The sequence below is a fragment of the Heteronotia binoei genome, chromosome 15, assembly GCF_032191835.1.
Source record: "Heteronotia binoei isolate CCM8104 ecotype False Entrance Well chromosome 15, APGP_CSIRO_Hbin_v1, whole genome shotgun sequence".
In the NCBI taxonomy this organism is placed as follows: domain Eukaryota; kingdom Metazoa; phylum Chordata; class Lepidosauria; order Squamata; family Gekkonidae; genus Heteronotia; species Heteronotia binoei.
In genome coordinates, this window is record NC_083237.1 from 17,083,966 (window position 1) to 17,104,226 (window position 20,261).

Genomic DNA, 20,261 nt, shown 5'->3' on the forward strand with positions numbered 1-20,261 from the left:
AAGGGGAGGCTCCACAGTGACCTTAAGGGCTGGACTTGTGCGGTAGCCAATGGCTGGTTTGGAGGGGACACCTAATTGGCTGCCTGCTCCTAGCTAATGAGGTTTTGGCACTAGTTACCTGATTGGACCTCCTGGTAACAATGGGCCAAGGTGGGATGCTCCAGGGTAGCTGTCAAGGGAAAGAAAGGGTGAAAGTACTGGGGTGGAGGTACATGGGAGTGGTTGAACTTAGCTGCAATGGTGACAATAGATGGCCAAATTGCTGCCTAAGGTAACACCCAGTCTACACAAAGACACTTGGCTCAGGGTGGAGATGGTCTTTCTCCTCCTCAATCCTCCATTGGCACCAGTCTTTGTCTAGAGTTCCATTGGACAAAGACTGTGGTGGTTGGACAGTTGTACATGCCCGGGATACGCTCGATTGCTGTATGTAAAGGTGACATCTGGTGACTACGTGAGCCGTTCGCTTCACTGGAATGGAGTCTGGCATGGTAGGAAGATAGCTGTGTGTGCTGTTAGCCTCCCATGATGGATTCCATGGTCAGTGCTGAAAACCGCTCGCCTGGATAGTTCCTGGCAGCGCAACTTCTCCCATTCCACGGCCAAGATGAACATCACACGGAGTGACGGGAAACCATCTGTTCTCCTGGTTAGCACTCTTTCATTGGTTTCGAGTGCTATAGTAGCGTTATGGCTGCGAGTACTGTACAAGTCCCTTCCATGCCTGGTTAGGCAAACCCAAACTCTCTGGCCAGACGTGTGTGAGTTACTTTTCCAGGTGCTCTGGCAACTAGGCTGGTGACTATGATGTTCTGTAAGGGGGTTTTTCCTCACAACCTGGAACAAGAATTGATCAAGTAAAGTCAGAGCCTATGTGCCAAGAGTTATGCTAAGTGGAGTGGCTCCTGAGGCAAGACCATAGACAGTCAAGAGTTTGATCCAGGAGGAAATGACAGAGTTGTTGGGCCTTGGCTTGACTTCCTTTTAGCCAGCAGTGGCTCACAAAAAAATATCCATGTCGATTAAACTGCTCATACGAAGGGCAGAATAAAATCCTAATGCGATAATAAACAAATAAAGGGCCAGTCCACACAGGTGCCAGCTACCTTTGGGAACATGTGGATATCTGTTTCCTACAAGCAAGAGCAGTTTGAACCCCCAAAGCAGATAAAATTTTCATATGTAATTCATATGAAACTAAAATCCCTCTCAATCAACCACTACCACATCTAACCTACACCTCTCTATATGATAGTTGTATATTTTTAAAGTGAAAACAATAGAAGGGCTCTCTGCTGTCTGACATTAAATGGTATATTCCACTTCATGGTTTCAGGAATCTATCCCCTTCTCATCTCATTCTACTATGTGGGTTGAAGCTTATCAAACCTTGTAGACGTTCTATTGGCCTCTGGTTGAGAATGTCAACATTCATCTTGGTTAAAACCCACCTCTTCGCAGCACTCTCGCCACTGCTTTATGGACATCCTTGTTCCTCAGGGTGTAAATGATAGGGTTGAGGAAAGGGGTGCCTACTACATAAAACAAGGCAATGTTTTTATCATGGTTCAAGGAAGTCTCTGAATGGGGAATCGCATACATGAAAAGGATAGTTCCATAAAACATGGTAACTACAATGAGGTGGGAAACGCACGTGGAGAAGGCTTTGCGCAATCCAGTGACTGAGCGCATTTGTAACACGGAGAATAGAATGATCGTGTAGGAGGTCACAACAACAATAATAGAAATTAGGAGGCCTACCCCAGCCAGTACAAAAACAATTGTCTGACTGATGTGGGTATCATCACAGGCAAGTTTTAAGACCAATGGCATCTCACACATGAAGTGGTTGATACGATTGGGACCACAGTAGGTATGATAAAAGGTGCACCCCACATATATTGTGCCATAAAGGAAGCCTCCTACCCAGCAACTGGAGGCAAGTTGCATTTGACACCCCCTATCCATGACAACAGGATACAGCAAAGGTTGGCAAATGGCCAGGTAACGGTCATAGGCCATGACAGCCAAAAGAAAGCATTCAGAAGCACCCAAAGACAAGGAGTCAAAGAGCTGGGCAGCACAGCGGGTGTAGGAGATGACTCCATTCCCAGCCAGGAGGTGAGCCAGCATCTGGGGCTCTGTGCTGGTGACGTAGAAGATCTCTAGGCTTGAGAGGTGCATGAGGAAATAATACATGGGGGTTTGGAGACATGGGTCGAACCGAACCAACAGGATGACCACCAGGTTCCCCATGATTGTAAGTGAGTAGGTGAGAAGGATTGCTACAAAGAGTAGAAGTTGAGTTGTTCGTTGATTAGAGAGTCCCACCAAGATGAATTCTGTGATTGAGGTGAGGTTCTCAGCATCCATTGTCATCTGCTGCCTATGAAAATAAAGGCACCAGAGAGAGAAACTGGCATTTCTTGAGATTAGGTCAATTAAAAAAAAAGACTTTGTTTTGTCCCTGCCAAACTCAAGGAAGCACACAAGAAGCTCAACAAATTTAGCATAGTGATATCAGTCCCCACAACAGTAATAGTCTCTATTCAAATCCCCATGATTCTGACAGATATAGTCGTTTGAGTTTCAGACTGGGATCTTTGAGAGCCAAGTTCAGTTCTCCCCTCTGCCTTGGAAGCTTTCTGGGTGACCTTGCACCAGTCACACCCTCTTCATCTATGTTGCCTCATCAATCTGTCTTAAATGGGGGTTAGAAGAACAATGAAGAACTGATTTCAGTCCGCACAAACAAACAAAGTTATCAAAAGCCATGTTTCATTGTTTTGATCATGGTTGACTTTCCAAATACACAAAGCAACCATAGTCTCCCTCAGGCCTGTTGCTCCCAGGGGCATCAATTCAACTAAATCTCTGTCTTCTGGCGTGTATGGCAATATTACGAAGACAAAAGAATCTGAAAGACTGAGGAATTACCTTAACTAAACCCCCCAAATCTTTTGGTGTCTATGGTGCTACTGCCCTGACCTGGATGGGCCAGATGAGTACAATCTTCTCAGATTTCAGAAATGAAGCAAGGTCAGCTGTGGTCAATATTTAGATGGGAAACCGCCAAGAAAGTTCACGGTCACTACTCAGAGGCAGGCAATGGAAAACTACATCTAAAACGTGCCTTGCCTTTAAAACCCTCAGATGTCTGCCAGTTGAAGACCCTTTTTATCTATATCAATAGATGGATTGATAAAATAGATTTTATAGATAATTTTTGTGCAAATTGGCTTTGGGACTTGAATTCTGATGTATCCTAGTGGACGAACCCAGATGTTCTACAGAGGATCAACACAGCTCCCCTCTGAAACTGCCTTAATCAATATTTAATGCTGCAATGGTCAGATGGGATTAAAAAAAGTTTTCTTTTTTTCATGCAAGGTGTTTAGAGATCAGGAAGAAACTCATTGGATTGACAATTCTTTCTGAACTCAGAGGCATAAATATAAAAATTAGCCATACTCTAGATCACTTTCCTCTCACTTATCTCAATTTGGAATGACAATAAAAATCCAAAGGTTGTTCCCAGTACCTACAGTCTGAGGTCCCAACTGGAGATTTCACTGATGGAACTCATGATCTTCTCGATGAAAAAACTATAATTATCCACCACTGAGATGTCTGCTTACCTGGACCTTCAAGGCAAAATCCATGCCATCTATCCTTTGAAGTTCCAACTGATTTGAATGATCTGTCTGTAGTAGACTAAATGTTAACTTTTGTTCCTCTGCTATGAGAACTCTCTTTTCTCATCTTAAAGACAGCAAGAATGATATAAAGACCCTCTGGAATTAATTACCCATCAACATACAAAAAAGAAGAAGATAGAAACTGTATGTGTTACTGATCCAGAACATGCTGCTTCATTTCTCAATCTTGGAGATCAGAGTCTCTGTAAAGAGAGACTGAAGTCGTGATGGCTGCCTTTGTCAAGGAGATTCTGTCCTCTAGGTTTGAGAGAGCTAGAGACTTAACCAGAATCCTAACCCTACAGCAGACTAACACACCTACCCACAAAAGTAAGGATGAGAGAAGAGCTGCTTTAGGCAGAGCCAGGCAGGTACTCTCTAGTTTCACTGGCAGCAGCTTCCCAGTACTATAAGGGGAAGACCTTCCTTGTAGTAAAAACACCCAATCACCTTGGAGATTCATGCAAAGCGTATTCATGGAATTCTAGTTTGTTTGCTACTTTGGTGTCTGTTTCCACCAGGAATGTCAAATGCTTTCTGAAATGAGGGCCAACACGGACTGGCTACTTGCTATCTATTCTCTGCATTAGAAGACTAGCAGCTTAGTGAGTGGATTTTTCATCATCTGATCACAAAGGTTTGAAGATTCACAAAGATAATAAACATTTCAGCTGTATTCCACAGGGACTGCTGTGTTCCCTTTGGATCCATTAATGATTTGTTGTTTGTTTCCTTCATGTTTATGCATCAGAAGCCACAAGAGGGCCTGTCCTTTTACTCCATGACTCTTGAGCTTTCTAAGGAGCCTTTGATGAGTAACAATGGCACCCATTTAAAATTTCAACCTTGTGGAATCAAAGATGCTTTTGATTCAGCTTGGGAAACAAGTCCCTCTAATTAGTACCATTCTGGCAAAATGCAAAAAGAAATAAAATGTCTAGCTCTCAAATTTATTGCTCCGAGATCTAATTTCCTCTTTGCCTCTGTAACCAGACTATGTAGCAGGTCTCTTTTAGAGTTTTCAGCCTCCAGGTGGGGCCCAGAGACCTCCCGCCTCTAAAACCGCTCCCCAGACTGCAGAGACCAGCTCTCCCGGAAAAAACAGCTGCCCTGGACAATGGACTCCAAAGCACTGTAACAGGCTGAAATCCCTCCCTGCACCATCCCCTCTCCAGGGACTGGAGAAAGCCATCACCTTCACTCCCAGTTTGTATAACAGAAGAAAACTTCCTAAAGGGAACCCACAAGTTGCTTATTAGAACAATAACTTTGCTGAAAGACTACCAAGGCAGGATCCGGATTCCAGGTCACCTTTTGGGGCTCGTAGAATTGGAACCTCTGGTCCAATCTTTTTGAAACGTGGAGGGTGTTTTGAAGAAAGCCACCAAATGCTATGCTACAAATTTGGTGCCTTTATCTCAAACAATACCCCCTCACCTATACCCAGAAAACAATTCTCCATTATACCCTAAGGGAATCAGTCTCCGTATGAAGAAGATATTGAAGAAGATATTGGATTTATATCCCGCCCTCCACTCCGAAGAGTCTCAGAGCGGCTCACAATCTCCTTTCCCTACCTCCCCCACAACAGACACCCTGTGAGGTGGGTGGGGCTGGAGAGGGCTCTCACAGCAGCTGCCCTTTCAAGGACAACCTCTGCCAGAGCTATGGCTGACCCAAGGCCATTCCAGCAGGTGCAAGTGGAGGAGGGGGGAATCAAACCCGGTTCTCCCAGATAAGAGTCCGCACACTTAACCACTACACCAAACTGGCTCTGGAATAATGGAGTGCCCAGCAGACATTTCCCTCCCCCACCTCCACTTTCTGATGACCCTGAAGCAGGGGAAGGGCCTCCAAACTAGGGGATTCCCTGTCCCCACCTGGAAATTGGCAACCCTAGAAAGAAAGTTATTTGGACAAGAGCATCACCTAGAGTCTGAAATCCTGGGCCCTTAGGGGTTTACACTAAAGTTGCACATTGGACTATTCTGACCACATTGATCCCTTTTGGACAAAGGAAATCGCATTTGGGCCAGACTATTTATTTGTCATGGAAGTTCAGGGCCATTGCCAGAAACTTGATGGGGATGGAAATATATTTTATAACTCTCTGACGGGTAACAGCAGCCTCTGACATCAGAGATGGAGTTTTGCATGCCATTTGCTCAATCACCTTGTCACTCTTGGAAAAGAGGCGGGCTTTGGGCCAACTCTTTTGCCTACGAGTATCTGGATTTTGGGGACTGTAAAGCCTGTCAAACACCACAGAAGTACCCAAGTAATATTCTTTAAGCACTGAAAAGAAATAACTCATTTTCTTAACAACTCAAACAAGCCAATTATCAGCAACATGCTGTCCCAATTACTCCATCCTATGGAAATCCATTTCCGTCCTATTGACTATTATCTTATCTTTGTGCTCCCTCCCTCCCTCTCATGTTCCTTCACATCCAAACAGAGATCTTTATACCACTGGTTTAACTATTATGCTATGACAGCCAGATGGGATTAAGAAAGCTTTTTGGCACGAGGTGTTTAAAAGGCATGAGAAAACTCACTAGACCTGAACTCCAAGTCATCAACAGAAGAATTAGCTCTATTCCAAAACATGTTCCTCTCACTTTTCTCAGTTTTGAGCAGTGATCCCTCTAAGCTGAGTTAGTGTGAGCTAGCTCACAGCCTTTTAGCTTCCAGCCAGGGCCAACCCTGTCAGTTGGCATACTAGGCAATTGCCGTGTGATTCAGTGATGTTATCACAGCAGGGAAGGGCACCAGACGTTTGCCTTGCCTAGGGTGCCAGACAGTCTAGGGCCAGTGCTGCCTCCAGCTCACACATTTCTGTCTTAGCTCAGGAAGGGTGGCCCCAGAGCAAACTAATTTATGCAGTAGCCAAATCGTTCGCTCACAACTTTAAAGCCAGTAGCTCACAAAGCAGGATTTTTGCTCACAAGACTCCACAGTGTTAGAGGGAGCATTGGTTTTGAGTGACATCAGCACTCAAAATAGAGATCTTTCCCAGTTCCTGCTTCCTGAGGTCCTTTAACTAAGAATGCCATAGATTAAAATAAGGATCTTCTCAATGCAAAAATGATACTCTACCACTGAGATATCTCCTTATCTGCAACCGCCACATAAAATGTATGTCATCTAACTACTTGGTTTAATAAGGTCCTTGATGGTTTGATAATTAATGATTGTTAATTATTATTAATATTAATAATGTGTAGTGTCTTTCTTCCATGCCTTCACATCAGAGGTATTACTGGAAGAAAATCAAGAAAGGATGAACACTGTTGATGCAAAGTTACAGCAGTCTAAAACCAGGTATTTCAATGGGGTTAGTCTGGGTGAGTCTGCATAAGACTGAAGATTGTACAAGTTGGCTTCTCAGGTTACATAGCTATTTGTTTCTCAGGTCATGAAATACATAGCAATGGATTTTTGAGCAACATAAGAACATAAGAGAAGCCACGTTGGATCAGGCCAATGGCCCATCCAGTCCAACACTGTGTCACGCAGTGGTAAAAAAAAAAAAACCAAGTGCCATCAGGAGGTCCACCAGAAGCCCTCCACTAGAAGGCCTCCCATTCTGCAACTGGTCATGGAAAGAGAAACACCACTGAGAATTCTGATTGTATTGATGAGGAAGGAGCTGAAACATTGGCCCCAGTCCACCTGAAAAATACTGTCAAATGATGCTGCTGGTTTGGCCTGCCATTGACCAGCCTGCTGGTCTCCCTACCAGCCCCAAAACAGCCCTGGATTAAGCTAAGTGGAGTGGCTCCTGAGGCATGACCATAGACAGTCAAGGGTCTGAGCCTGGAGGTAATGACAGAGTTGCTTTGCCTTGGCTTGGCTTGCTTTTAGAGAAAAACAAAGAAGGGAAAGAAACTTATCCCAAAAACTGGAGTAAGAAACCTAAAAGGTTAATATGCAATTAAAGGGCCGAACATTAAAAACAAAGTGTAAAAAAACCATATATCAACATACATGAATTTATTGTAGAAAGCATTTAAGGGCCCATCATAAGCCTATATCCTATGTAAAATCATAAAACCACAATAGGAACCCTCTCAACTTGACCTGATGCGTTTCAACCTAGATTGGTCTTCTTCTGAGGTCAGAAAGGTAAGTACACATATTGACTCATAATAAAACAATGGAACAATGCTGGACCACAAGGAAATTTAGTGAAGTGACAAAGGCTTAGAGAGGTTCTTGAGGCCTCTTGTTCTATAGCCTTATGTCTTAATCAAGGGCATACCTATAGCATTCAGTGTTTTCTTGTATGCCACCTGGAACAAGAATTGATCAAGTAAAGTATGTGCCAAGAGTTATGCTAAGTGGAGTGGCTCCTAAGGCATGACCATAGACAGTCAAGGGTCTGAGCCAGGAGGTAATGACAGAGTTGCTGGGACTTGGCTTGGCTTCCTTTTAGCCAGCAGTGGCCCACAAAAAATATCCATGTAGATTAAACTGCTCATACGAAGGGCAGAATAAAATCCTAATGCAATAATAAACAAATAAAGGGCCAGTCCACACAGGTGCCAGCTACCTTTGGGAACATGTGGATATCTGTTTCCCACAAGCAAGAGCAGTTTGAACCCGCAAAGCAGATAAAATTTTCATACGTAATTCATATGAAACTAAAATCCCTCTCAATCAATCACTACCACATGTAACCTACACCTCTCTATATGATAGTTGTATATTTTTAAAGTGAAAACAATAGAAGGGCTCTCTGCTGTCTGACATTAAATGGTATATTCCACTTCATGGTTTCAGGATTCTATCCCCTTCTCATCTCATTCTACTACATGGGCTGAAGCTTATCAAACCTTGTAGACGTTCTATTGGCCTCTGGTTGAGAATGTCAACATTCATCTTGGTTAAAACTCACCTCTTCGCAGCACTCTAGCCACTGCTTTATGGACATCCTTGTTCCTCAGAGTGTAAATTATAGGGTTGAGGAAAGGGGTGCCTACTACATAAAACAAGGCAATGTTTTTATTATGGTTCGAGGAAGTCTCTGAGTGGGGAATCACATACATGAAAAGGAGAGTTCCATAGAACACGGTAACTACAATGAGGTGGGAAACGCACGTGGAGAAGGCTTTGCGCAATCCAGTGACTGAGCGCATTTGTAACACGGAGAATAGAATGATCGTGTAGGAGGTCACAACAACAATAATAGGAATTAGGAGGCCTACCCCAGCCATTACAGAAAGAATTGTCTGACTGATGTGGGTATCATCACAGGCAAGTTCCAAGACCAATGGCATCTCACACATGAAGTGGTTGATACGATTGGGACCACAATAGGAGTAGTGAAAGGTGCACCCTACATATGTTGTGCCATAAAGGAAGCCTCCTATCCAGCAACTGGAGGCAAGTTGCATTTTACACCCCCTGTCCATGACAACAGGATACAGCAAAGGTTGGCAAATGGCCAGGTAACGGTCATAGGCCATGACGGCCAGAAAAAAGCATTCAGAAGCACCCAAAGACAAGTAGCCAAAGAGCTGGGCAGCACAGCGAGTGTAGGAGATGACTCCATTCCCAGTCAGGAGGTGAGCCAGCATCTGGGGCTCTGTGCTGGTGACGTAGAAGATCTCTAGGCTTGAGAGGTGCATGAGGAAATAATACATGGGGATTTGGAGACATGGGTCGAACCGAACCAACAGGATGACCACCAGGTTCCCCATGACTGTAAGTGAGTAGATGAGAAGGATTGCTACAAAGAGTAGAAGTTGAGTTGTTCGTTGATTAGAGAGTCCCACCAAGATGAATTCTGTGATTGAGGTGAGGTTCTCAGCATCCATTGTCATCTCCTGCCTATGAAAATAAAGGCACCACAGAGAGAAACTGGCATTTCTTGAGATTAGGTCAATTAAAAAAAAGACTTTGTTTTGTCCCTGTCAAACTCAAGGAAGCACACAAGAAGCTCAACGACTTTAGCATTGTGATATCAGTCCCCACAGTAGTAATAGTCTCTATTCAAATCCCCATGATTCTAACAGATATAGTAGTTTGAGTTTCAGACTGGGATCTTTGAGAACCCAGTTCAGTTCTCCCCTCTGCCTTGGAAGCTTTCTGGGTGACCTTGCACCAGTCACATCCTCTTCATCTATGTTGCCTCATCAATCTGTCTTAAATGGGGGGCAGAAGAACAATGAAGAGCTGATTTCAGTCCCCACAAACAAACAACAAGTTATCAAAAGCCATGTTTCATTGCTTTGATCATGGTTGACTTTCCAGATACACAAAGCAACAATAGTTCTCTCAGGCCTGTTGCTCCCAGGGCCATCAATTCAACTAAATCTCTGTCTTCTGGCATGTATGGCAATATTACGAAGACAAAAGAATCTGAAAGACTGAGGAATTACCTTAACTAAACCCCTCAAATCTTTTGGTGTCTAAGGTGCTACTGTCCTGACCTGGATGGGCCAGATGAGTACAATCTTCTCAGATTTCAGAAATGAAGCAAGGTCAGCTGTGGTCAGTATTTAGATGGGAGACCACCAAGAAAGTTCATGGTCACTACTCAGAGGCAGGTAATGGAAAACTACATCTAAAACGTGCCTTGCCTTTAAAACCCTCAGATGGCTGCCAGTTGAAGACCCTTTTTATCTGTAACAATAGATTGATAGATAAAATAGATAAAATAGATAATTTTGTGCAAATTGGCTTTGGGACTTGAATTCTGATGTATCCTAGTGGACGAACCCAGATGTTCTACAGAGGATCAACACAGCTCCCCTCTGAAACTGCCTTAATCAATATTTAATGCTGCAATGGTCAGATGGGATTAAAAAAAGTTTTCTTTTTTTCATGCAAGGTGTTTAGAGATCAGGAAGAAACTCATTGGATTGACAATTCTTTCTGAACTCAGAGGCATAAATATAAAAATTAGCCATATTCTAGATCACTTTCCTCTCACTTATCTCAATTTGGAATGACAATAAAAATCGAAAGGTTGTTCCCAGTACCTACAGTCTGAGGTCCCAACTGGAGATTCCACTGATGGAACTCATGATCTTCTCGATGAAAAAACTATAATTATCCACCACTGAGATGTCTGCTTACCTGGAACTTCTAGGCAAAATCCATGTCATCTATCTTATGAAGTTCCAACTGGTTTGAATGATCTGTCTGTAGTAGACTAAATGTTAACTTTTGTTCCTCTGCTATGAGAACTCTCTTTCCTCATCTTAAAGACAGCAAGAATGATATAAAGACTCTCTGGAATTAATTACCCATCAACCTACCAAAAAAAGAGAAAGAAACTGTGTGTTACTGATCCAGAACATGCTGCTTCATTTCTCACTCTTGGAGATCAGAGTCTCTGTAAAGAGAGACTGAAGTCGTGATGGCTGCCTTTGTCAAGGAGATTCTGTCCTCTAGGTTTGAGAGAGCTAGGGACTTCACCAGAACCCTAACCCTTCAGCAGATTAACACACATACCCACAAAAGTAAGGATGAGAGAAGAGCTGCTTTAGGCTGAGCCAGGCAGGTACTCTCTAGTTTCACTGGCAGCAGCTTCCCAATACTATAAGGGGAAGACCTTCCTTGTAGTAAAAACACCCAATGGCCTTGGAGATTCATGCAAAGCATATTCATTGAATTCTAGTTTGTTTGCTACTTTGGTGTCTGCTTCTGCCAGGAATGTCAAATGCGTTGTGAAATGAGGGCCAACACGGACTGGCTACTTGCTGTCTATTCTCTGGATTAGAAGACTAGCATTTTAGTGAATGGATTTTTTCATCATCTGATCACAAATGTTTGAAGATTCACAAAGATAATAAACATTTCAGCTGTATTCTACAGGGACTGCTGTGTTCTCTTTGGATCCATTAATGATTTGTTGTTTGTTTCCTTCATGTTTATGTATCAGAAGCCTTTAATTGAACAAAAAGAAGAAAGAATGGAAACTGTTGGTGCGATCCTGCAAAGATTCTAATGCCGTTTATTTCAATAGGGCTAGTTTGGGTGATTCTGCGCAGGACTGCAATGGAAATTGCACATGTTCTTTTTGGGGGGGGAGGGCCAATATATCTATAGGCTTCTTGGGTCAGGAAATACATTGCAATGAGTTTTTGGTCCACTGCTCATGGAAAGAGAAACACTACTGAGGAATCCTATTGTATGATTATATTCTCATGATGAGATAGCCGAGATCTGAGGATTACTAAAATCAAGTCCCCAGTAAGGCTGTGGACCTAAAATTTTATTGTTCTGTTTTAGATTTTGGAAAGGGCACAAACAGTATTCAAATCCCTTGTCTCAAATTTGGTACACAGAGCCTGCAAGTCTGTACAGTTATTTTCCATAATAGGATGGGGGAGAAGGGTGGAAGTGGGTTTGTTATTTTTTTAAAAAAATAATTAAATGACACCATAGTTGCAGGAGAATTAGTGCTGCCTGTCCACTAAAGATCCCTCAGGTTTCAAGCCAGTTGCACCAAAGGGTAAACTCTATCATTCTTTATAGAAAGCAATGTGACAGAAATAAGATTGCCTGGTCCAATTCAAGAAATATCTGGGGAATTGGGGGGTGGAGCCAGGAGACTTTGGGGGTGGAGCCAGGAGACTTTGGGGGTGAAGCCAGGAGCAAGGGTGTGACAAGCATAATTGAACTCCAAAGGAAGTTCTGGCCATCACATTTAAAGGGACTGTACACCTTTTAAATGCCTTCCCTGCATTGGAAATAATGAAGGATAGGGGCACCTTCTTTTGGGGCTCATAGAACTGGACCCCCTTGTCCAATCTCTTTGAAACTGGGAGAGTGTTTTGAAGAGAGTCACCAGATGCTATGCTACAAATTTGGTGCCTTTATCTCAAAAAACCACCCCCTCAGATACCTATAAAACAATTCTCCATTATACCCTAAAGGAATCAGTCTCCGTAGGGAATAATGGAGTGCCCAGCAGACATTTCCCTCCCCCCATCACTTTCTCATGACCCTGAAGCAGGGGGAGGGCCTCCAAACTAGGGGATCCCCTACCCCCACCTGGGAATTGGCAACCCTAGACAGAAAGTTACTTGGGCAAGAGCACCACCTAGAGTCTGAAATCCTGGGCCCCTGGGGGTTTACACTAAAATTACCCTTTGGGCCATTCTGAACACATTGATTCCTTATGGACAAAGGAAAATAATAATAATAATAATTATTATTATTATTATTATTATTATTATTATTATTATTATTATTATTATTATTATTATTATTACAACAACAACAACAACATTTTATTTATATCCCACCCTCCCCGCCGAAGCAGGCTCAGGGCGGCTAACAACATAATCAGTCAGTACAATGAGTTATACAACAAATTTTAAAATCAACATTCAACTTGAAACATTCCAATTTAAAATTAACATTTCTGGTGCTATTCTATTAGATGCAAGTAAGTATGATGGCGGAATCACTTAAGACAAGGCCATCCTAAAAAGGAAGGTCTTGCAGGCCCTGCGGAACTGTTCAAGGCTCCGCAGGGCCCGCACTTCTTCTGGGAGCTGGTTCCATAGGTGTGGAGCTGCAATGGAGAAGGCCCGTGTACGAGTCTTCTTTAATTTTGCCTCCTTCAGCCCTGGGATAGTCAGTTGGTTCTTCCCTACTGACCTCAGTGCTCTCTGGGGTTCATATGGGGAGAGGTGGTCCTTCAGGTAGGCAGGTCCTCGACCAAAATCCAGTTTGGGCCAGACTACTTATTTTTCATGGAAGTTCAGGGCCATTGCCAGATATTTGATGGGGATGAAAACGCATTTTATAACTCTCTGCTGGGTAACAGCAGCCTCTGACATCAGAGATGAAATTTTGCATGCCATTTGCTCAATCACCTTGTCACTCTTGGAAAGGAGGCGGGCTTTGGTCCAATTCCATTGATCAGGGCTGAATTAACATTAGGCCAAGTAGGCACTAGCCCAGGGGTGGGGAACAGTGGCTCTCCAGATGTTTTTGCCTACCGCTCCCATCAGCCCCAGCCAGCATGGCCAATGGCTGGGGCTGATGGGAGTTGCAGGCAAAAAACATCTGGAGAGCGACTGTTGCCCACTCCTGCACTAACCTATGGGCCCCCATGCCTTTAGGGACCCTGGGCTGGCTTCCCCTCTCCATTTCCCCCCTGCTTGCAGCACTCCCAGCCTGCACACACAGCCAGCATCTGAGCCACTATTTGCCCCACTTGCCTGGTGCAGCTGCTGTTGGCATTGCTGCCAAGTTTTCCTCTCTGTGTCTCTCCCCCACAGCTTTGTCAAAGGGGCTTTTGAGAAGGTGCCTGCAGGCTGCGGTGGCGGCTGTGGGCGGTGGGGTGGGTGCTCCAACTCACATAATTTGCGAGAGGCCCCCGAGATGTCAGCTGCCTAAGAGCCTCCAGCACTGCCATTGACCATGAGTATCTTGATTTTGGGGACTGTAAAGTCTGGCAAAGACCACAGAAGTACCCAAATAATATTCAGGCATTGAAACAACTCAGTTTGTTAACAACTCAAACAAGCCAGTTATCAGCAACACGATGTCCCAATTCCTCCATCCTATGGAAATCCATTTCTGACCTTGTAGTGCCAGGGGGCACGTTTTAAGGAAGCCTTGAGTCATGTCAGGATGCCTCCCTTGTTGGGTGGCCATAGGGTGGAGCCACCAGCTATAGGTAATTAGTTCTGGAGGTTACAAGCTGGTGGCTAGAAAAGGGGAAACCTTTTCCCCCATGATGGCTCTTGTCCAGGTTAGAAGCTCAGGTGGCCTCAGGGTCAGTTTGTATTTCTTGGAAGCCCTGAGAGGTGTTTGTTTCATCCCGGAAAGAAGCTTTGAAAGACTCAATCTGCTGAACTTTTACCTGTAACTTAGGTTAAGGTAATTAGCTAATGTTTTGTTATTTTGTTTATGCACTATGTTGGGGTTTTACCGGCCTTACAGAATAATTTTTTTATAGATATATTTTCGTAATTTCTGTGTCTGTGGCTTGCTTGGTAACAGTGGCTATCTGGCCCTATTATAGACAAAGCAAACCCATTGCCAGGTTGGGGAGCTGGAAATTAGGGAGCTCTTAATGGGAAGGCTGGGCCCCAATAGAAAAAACCCAGCCTGGTGGCAGCATAGAGAGAGTGCCCTGCCAATAAGCCTCAGGCTGGCCTCCCTCTAGGGAGTGGGGTGGTGGTTCAGGGAACCCCTGGGCACTACAGACCTATTAACTATAATCTTATCTTTGTGCTTTCCCCCCATGTTCACAGCCAAGCAGAGATCTTTATCCCATTAGTTTAATATGCGGTGACTAAAAAGGCAAATTCAATTTTGGACTGTATCAACAGAAGTATAGCGTCCAGATCACGTGATGTGATGGTATCGCTTTACTCTGCTCTGGTAAGACCTCACCTGGAGTACTTTGTTCAGTTTTGGGCACCACATTTTAAGGATATAGACAAGCTGGAATGGATCCAGAAGAGGGTGACAAAGATGGTGAGGGATCTGGAGACCAGGACCTATGAGGAAAGGTTGAAGGAGCTGGGGATGTTTAGCCTGGAAAGGAGGCGGCTGAGAGGTGTTATGATCACCATCTTCAAGTACTTGAAGGGCTATCATATAGAGGATGGTGTGGAATTCTTTTCTGTGGCCCCAGAAGGTAGGACCAGAACCAATGGGTTGAAATTAAATCAAAACAGTTTCCGGCTCAACATTAGGAAGAACTTCCTGACCGTTAGAGCGATTCCTCAGTGGAACAGGCTTCCTCAGGAGGTGGTGGGCTCTCCTTCCTTGGAGATTTTTAAACAGAGGCTAGATGGCCATCTGACAGCACTGAAGATCCTGTGAATTTAGGGGGAGGTGTTTGTGAGTTTCCTACATTGTGCAGGGGGTTGGACTAGATGACCCTCAAGGTCCCTTCCAACTCTTATGATTCTATGATTCTAATATGCTACAACGACCAGATGGGGTTAAAGAAAGCTTTTTGACCCAAGGTGTTTAAAGGGCATGAGAAAAATCACTAGACTTCTGAACTCCAAGTCATAAACAGAAGAATTAGCTCTATTCTGAATCATGTTCCTCTCACTTTTCTCAGTTTTCAGCAGTGTTCCCTCTGAGTTGAGTGCCAGTGGTGGGCAGAGGAGGGGAGGGAGTCCCTGGAAACTGTCTACTTGTGGCTCCAGAGTACCTGGCATTGGCCCAGAGGATTGGTATCTTCCTTTTCTATAATTGCAAAAAATGTCTCTAGAGACTATTTTGTACATACAGTTGTCTTCTTCTGTACTATAGAAATGAAGGAAGATGGACACAAAACCAGAATTCATCTGTCTGTCGACAGTTCATGCTGGTTCCATCTACCGTTGACCAGCCTGCTGGTTTCCTCACCAGCCCCAATGGGTAGGGGAGACAGCCCTCGATTAAGCTAAGTGGCGTGGTTCCTGAGGCATGACCACTGACAATCAAGAGTTTGAGCGAAGAAGAAGACTGCAGATTTATATCCTGGCCTTTTCTCTGAATCAGAGTCTCAGAGCAGTTTACAATCTCCTTTATCTTCTTCCCCCACAACAGACACCCTGTGAGGTAGGTGGGGCTGAGAGAGCTCTCACAATAGCTGTCCTTTCAAGGTTGTTGTTGTTTGGACTAGTTTAATCACCCATCCTGGCCAAGGCAGTCTCTGAGTGGTACACAACAGATAAAGCACTACAAAATCAATAAAAGTCTAAATAAGGTAAAGGTAGTTCCCCGTGCAAGCACTGAGTCACTACTGCCACATGGGGTGATGTCACATCATGACATTTTCTGGGCAGACTTTTTACGCAGTACTTCACCATTACCTTCCCCAGTCATCTATGCTTTCCCCCCCAGCAAGCTGGGTGCTCATTTTACTGACCTCAGAAGGATGGAGGGCTGAGTCAACCTTGAGCTGGCTACCTGAACTCAGCTTCTGCCTGGATTGAACTCCGGCCGTGAGCAGAGCTTGGACTGCAATACTGCAACTTTACCACTATGTGCCATGGGGCTCCTGTACAACAGATAAAGCAATACAAAATCAATAAAATTCCAATTAAGACATTTCAAAAAGTTAAGGTAATAAAACTCTAAAAGTCCATAATAGCAACCCACTCGTTAAGTTCTCTTTCTGAACGGTCAAAGCATATGGGGGAGGGGAAGGAGCAAAATTTCTGAAGCAGTGGACAGAAAAGAAGGAAAGGTGCCAGCTGTTCCTGTCTTTAATCAAAGGCCTGGTGGAACACCTCTGCCTTACAGGCCCTGCAGGGCCCAGATTTCACCTTACAGAGAGTTCCACCAGGTTGGAGACAGAACAGGAAAGGTCTTGGCCCTAGTCAAGGACAGCCAGGCCTCCTTAGGATCAGGGATCACCAGCAGATTACTACTAGAAGAACATAATGCTCGACTAGGGACATAGCAGAGGAGGTGGTCCCACAGATACATTGGTCCCAGACTACTCAAGACCTTAAAGGTTCTGGTCTCTCCTCAGGCATGGAAGCTTGCTGGGTGATCTGGCACCAATCACACCCTCCCAATCGAAGTTGCCTCACAGGAACCTTAAATGGTGGACAGAACAAAGGGGCAGATTTCAGTTCCCACATATAAACGAACAAGTAACGTTCTCAAAAGCCATGGTTCACTCTTTTGACAAAAGTCAACTTTTCAAATATACAAAGAAACCATCGTTTCCCTCAGACCTGTTGCTTCCAGGGCCATCAATTCTTGTTAAACTAAATCTCTGTCTTTGGCATTTATGACAATATTGCAAAGACAGAGGAACCGGAAAGACTGAGGAATTACCTTAACTAAGCCCCCCAGACCTTTTGGTGTCTAAGGTGCCGCTGCCCTGATCTGGATGGGTCAGATGAGTACAATCCTCTCAGATTTCAAAAACGAAGCAAGGTCAGCTTTGGTCAGGATTTGGATGAGAGACCACTAAGGAAGTTCAGGGTCATTACACAGAGGCAGGCAATGGCAAATCACCTCTAAATATGTCATGCTTTTAGAGGCCTCAGTTGACTGTGACTTGAAGGCACTTTTTATTTATATCTATATATGGCAAGGAAAGAAAAGGTCCCCTGTGCAAGCACCAGTCATTTCTGACTCTGGGGTGACGTCGCTTTCACATTTTCACGGCAGACTTTTTATAGGGTGGTTTGCCATTGTCTTCCCCAGTCATCTACACTTCCCCCCTAGCAAGCTGGGTACTCATTTTACTGACCTCGGAAGGATGGAAGGGTGAGTCAACCTCAAGCCGGCTAACTGAAAACCCAGCTTCCACCAGGGATCGAACTCAGGTCGTGAGCAGACCTTAGGACTGCAGTACTGCAGTTTTAACACTCTGCACCATGGGGCTCTTGCATATATGGCAAACCACCCCACAAAAAGTCTGCAGTGAAAACGTTGTGAAAGCAACGTCAGCCCAGAGTCAGAAATGACTGGTGTTTGCAAAGGGGACCTTTCCTTTCCTAAATTGATGATGGCTGCCTGGCTGGATGGATGAATGGATGGATAACTTTTGTGCAAACTGACTTTGAGATTTGAATCCAGATGTTCTATAGTGGACCAACACATCACCCCTCTGAAATTGCCTTAACCGATATTTATTTAGTTCACCTGTAACACTGTCACCAGAGTAATACACACTTTATACTGTATCTTCAAACAGCACTTCTGATCATGCATTCACACAGACATCAGGGAGTGAGTTATCCTAGCGTCCCCCATCCCGTACAAATCAACTTCCCTCAGGATGAGTATAATCTTACCTTTGTGCTTCCCCCAGGTTTTCCTTCACATCCAAAACAGAGATTTTCATGCCACTGGTTTGAGTAATATGCTACGCTGTCCAGATGGGATTCCAAAATCTTTATGATACAAGGTGTTCGATGGTAAGGAGGAAACTCATTGGATTATCAGTGATTTCCAAACACAGAGTCATAAACATAAAAATTAGCCATATTCTGATTCAATTTCCTCTCACTTTTCTCAATTTTGAGTGACAGCAGTATTCAAAGTAGAGGTTTTCCTAGCACCTACTTTCTGATGTCCCTTAACTGGAGATCTCACTGATTGAACTCAGGATCTTCTCAGTGCCAAACTGATACTCTACTCTAGATATCTCCTTACCTGAGCCTTCCAGACAAAACCTATGTCATGTCTCCTATGAAGTCCCTTCTTTGAAAGACCTGTCTCTGATAGACTGAATATTAAGTGGTATGTTTCTCTGCTATGAAAACTGTTTCCTCAGCTTGCAACAGTAATTATGACCTGAAGACTCTCTGGAATCAATTACCCACTAACACATTGAAAACTAGATAGAAATCGTACATCTTACTGATCCAGAGCATGCTGCTTCATTTCCCACTACTGGAGATCAGAGTCTCTGTAAGGAGAGATGGAAGTCATGATGGCCACCTTTACCAAGGAGGTTCTGTCCTCTAGGATTGAAAGAGCTAGAGACTTAATCAAAACCTTAATGCTACAGCAGACTAACCCTGAGAGAAGAGCTGCTTTAGGCAGAACCAGTCAAGTACACTCTAGTTTGACTGGCAGAAGCTTCCCTGTACTACAAGGGGATGACTTTCTTTGTAGTAAAAATACCCAAGGGACTTTGAGAATCACGCAAAGCGTATTCTTTGAATTCAACTTTGCATGTTACTTTGGTGTCTGTTTCTGCCAGGAATGCTGAATGCCTTCTGAAATTGAAACTGTTGGTGCAATACTGCAAAGTTACTGCGTCTAATGTCATTTATTTCAATAGGGCTAGTTAGGTAACTATGCACAGAACTGTAATGAAAATTGCACAAGTTCTTTTTTGGGGGGATGGGGGGACTATATAGCAATAGGCTTCTTGAGTCATGAACAGGGGCCGTTTTGTAGAAAAATAGGTGGTAGAGCTCATCCAGGGATTGTTATGCAGCTGCACCTACTATTCAATGGACAAGGAGGTGGAACTCTCAGGTTTAGGAGCTGTGATCCTGTGAGCTCCCACTGAATCCGAGGCCTGGTCATGAAATACACTCCAATGAGTTTTTGATCCACTGCTCCTGAATGATGAAACACTACTGGGGAATCCCACTTATGACTATATTCATGAGGAGATAACTGAGATTTGAGCATTACCAGAATCAGGTCCCCAGTATGGCTGTGCACCTGAAAAAAAGGTTCAGCTTTTGGAAAGTAACTAAACAAGAAAGACTGTGGGAGACAAAATAAATCACAGTAAATGTAATGAAGGCAGTTAGCAAAAGTCATTACAAAGGCAGCCTGATTCATACTTACAGTTTCCCTGGTAGAAAAATTCACAATGGAACAATGAGTCTTCTGTCAATGCATATGCAGCCATGGCTCATTTCCAATAGGCTCCATGTTCTTATTGGCTGGCTACAGCTCCCATAAATTACAGCATATTGAACATTATTTAATATTTTCTTTGAGGTATAATGCACCATCTTCCAAATCACTTCCCAAATTCCACAAGTTCCTACTATGGCCAGCTACATCTTCCATGAAATTATGTAGCATGTCAACCAAAATTCACTGAAAGATATGAAGCACCATGTTATAAGTCATTGCACAACTTACAGAAAACAT

General features: G+C 43.8%; 2 protein-coding genes across 2 annotated transcripts; both read right to left on the reverse strand.

Annotated features, from left to right (window-relative positions):
* Nucleotides 1-1,440: 1,440 nt before the first annotated feature.
* Nucleotides 1,441-2,373, reverse strand: LOC132583206 (olfactory receptor 5AP2-like). Its single transcript, XM_060254874.1, has one exon. It carries the CDS (start codon nt 2,371-2,373, stop codon nt 1,441-1,443), a length of 933 nt encoding a protein of 310 aa, XP_060110857.1.
* Nucleotides 2,374-8,587: 6,214 nt separating this feature from the next.
* LOC132583207 (olfactory receptor 5P52-like) lies at nt 8,588-9,520 on the reverse strand. Its single transcript, XM_060254875.1, has one exon. The coding sequence runs from the start codon at nt 9,518-9,520 to the stop codon at nt 8,588-8,590; it is 933 nt and encodes a 310-aa protein (XP_060110858.1).
* Nucleotides 9,521-20,261: the final 10,741 nt, after the last annotated feature.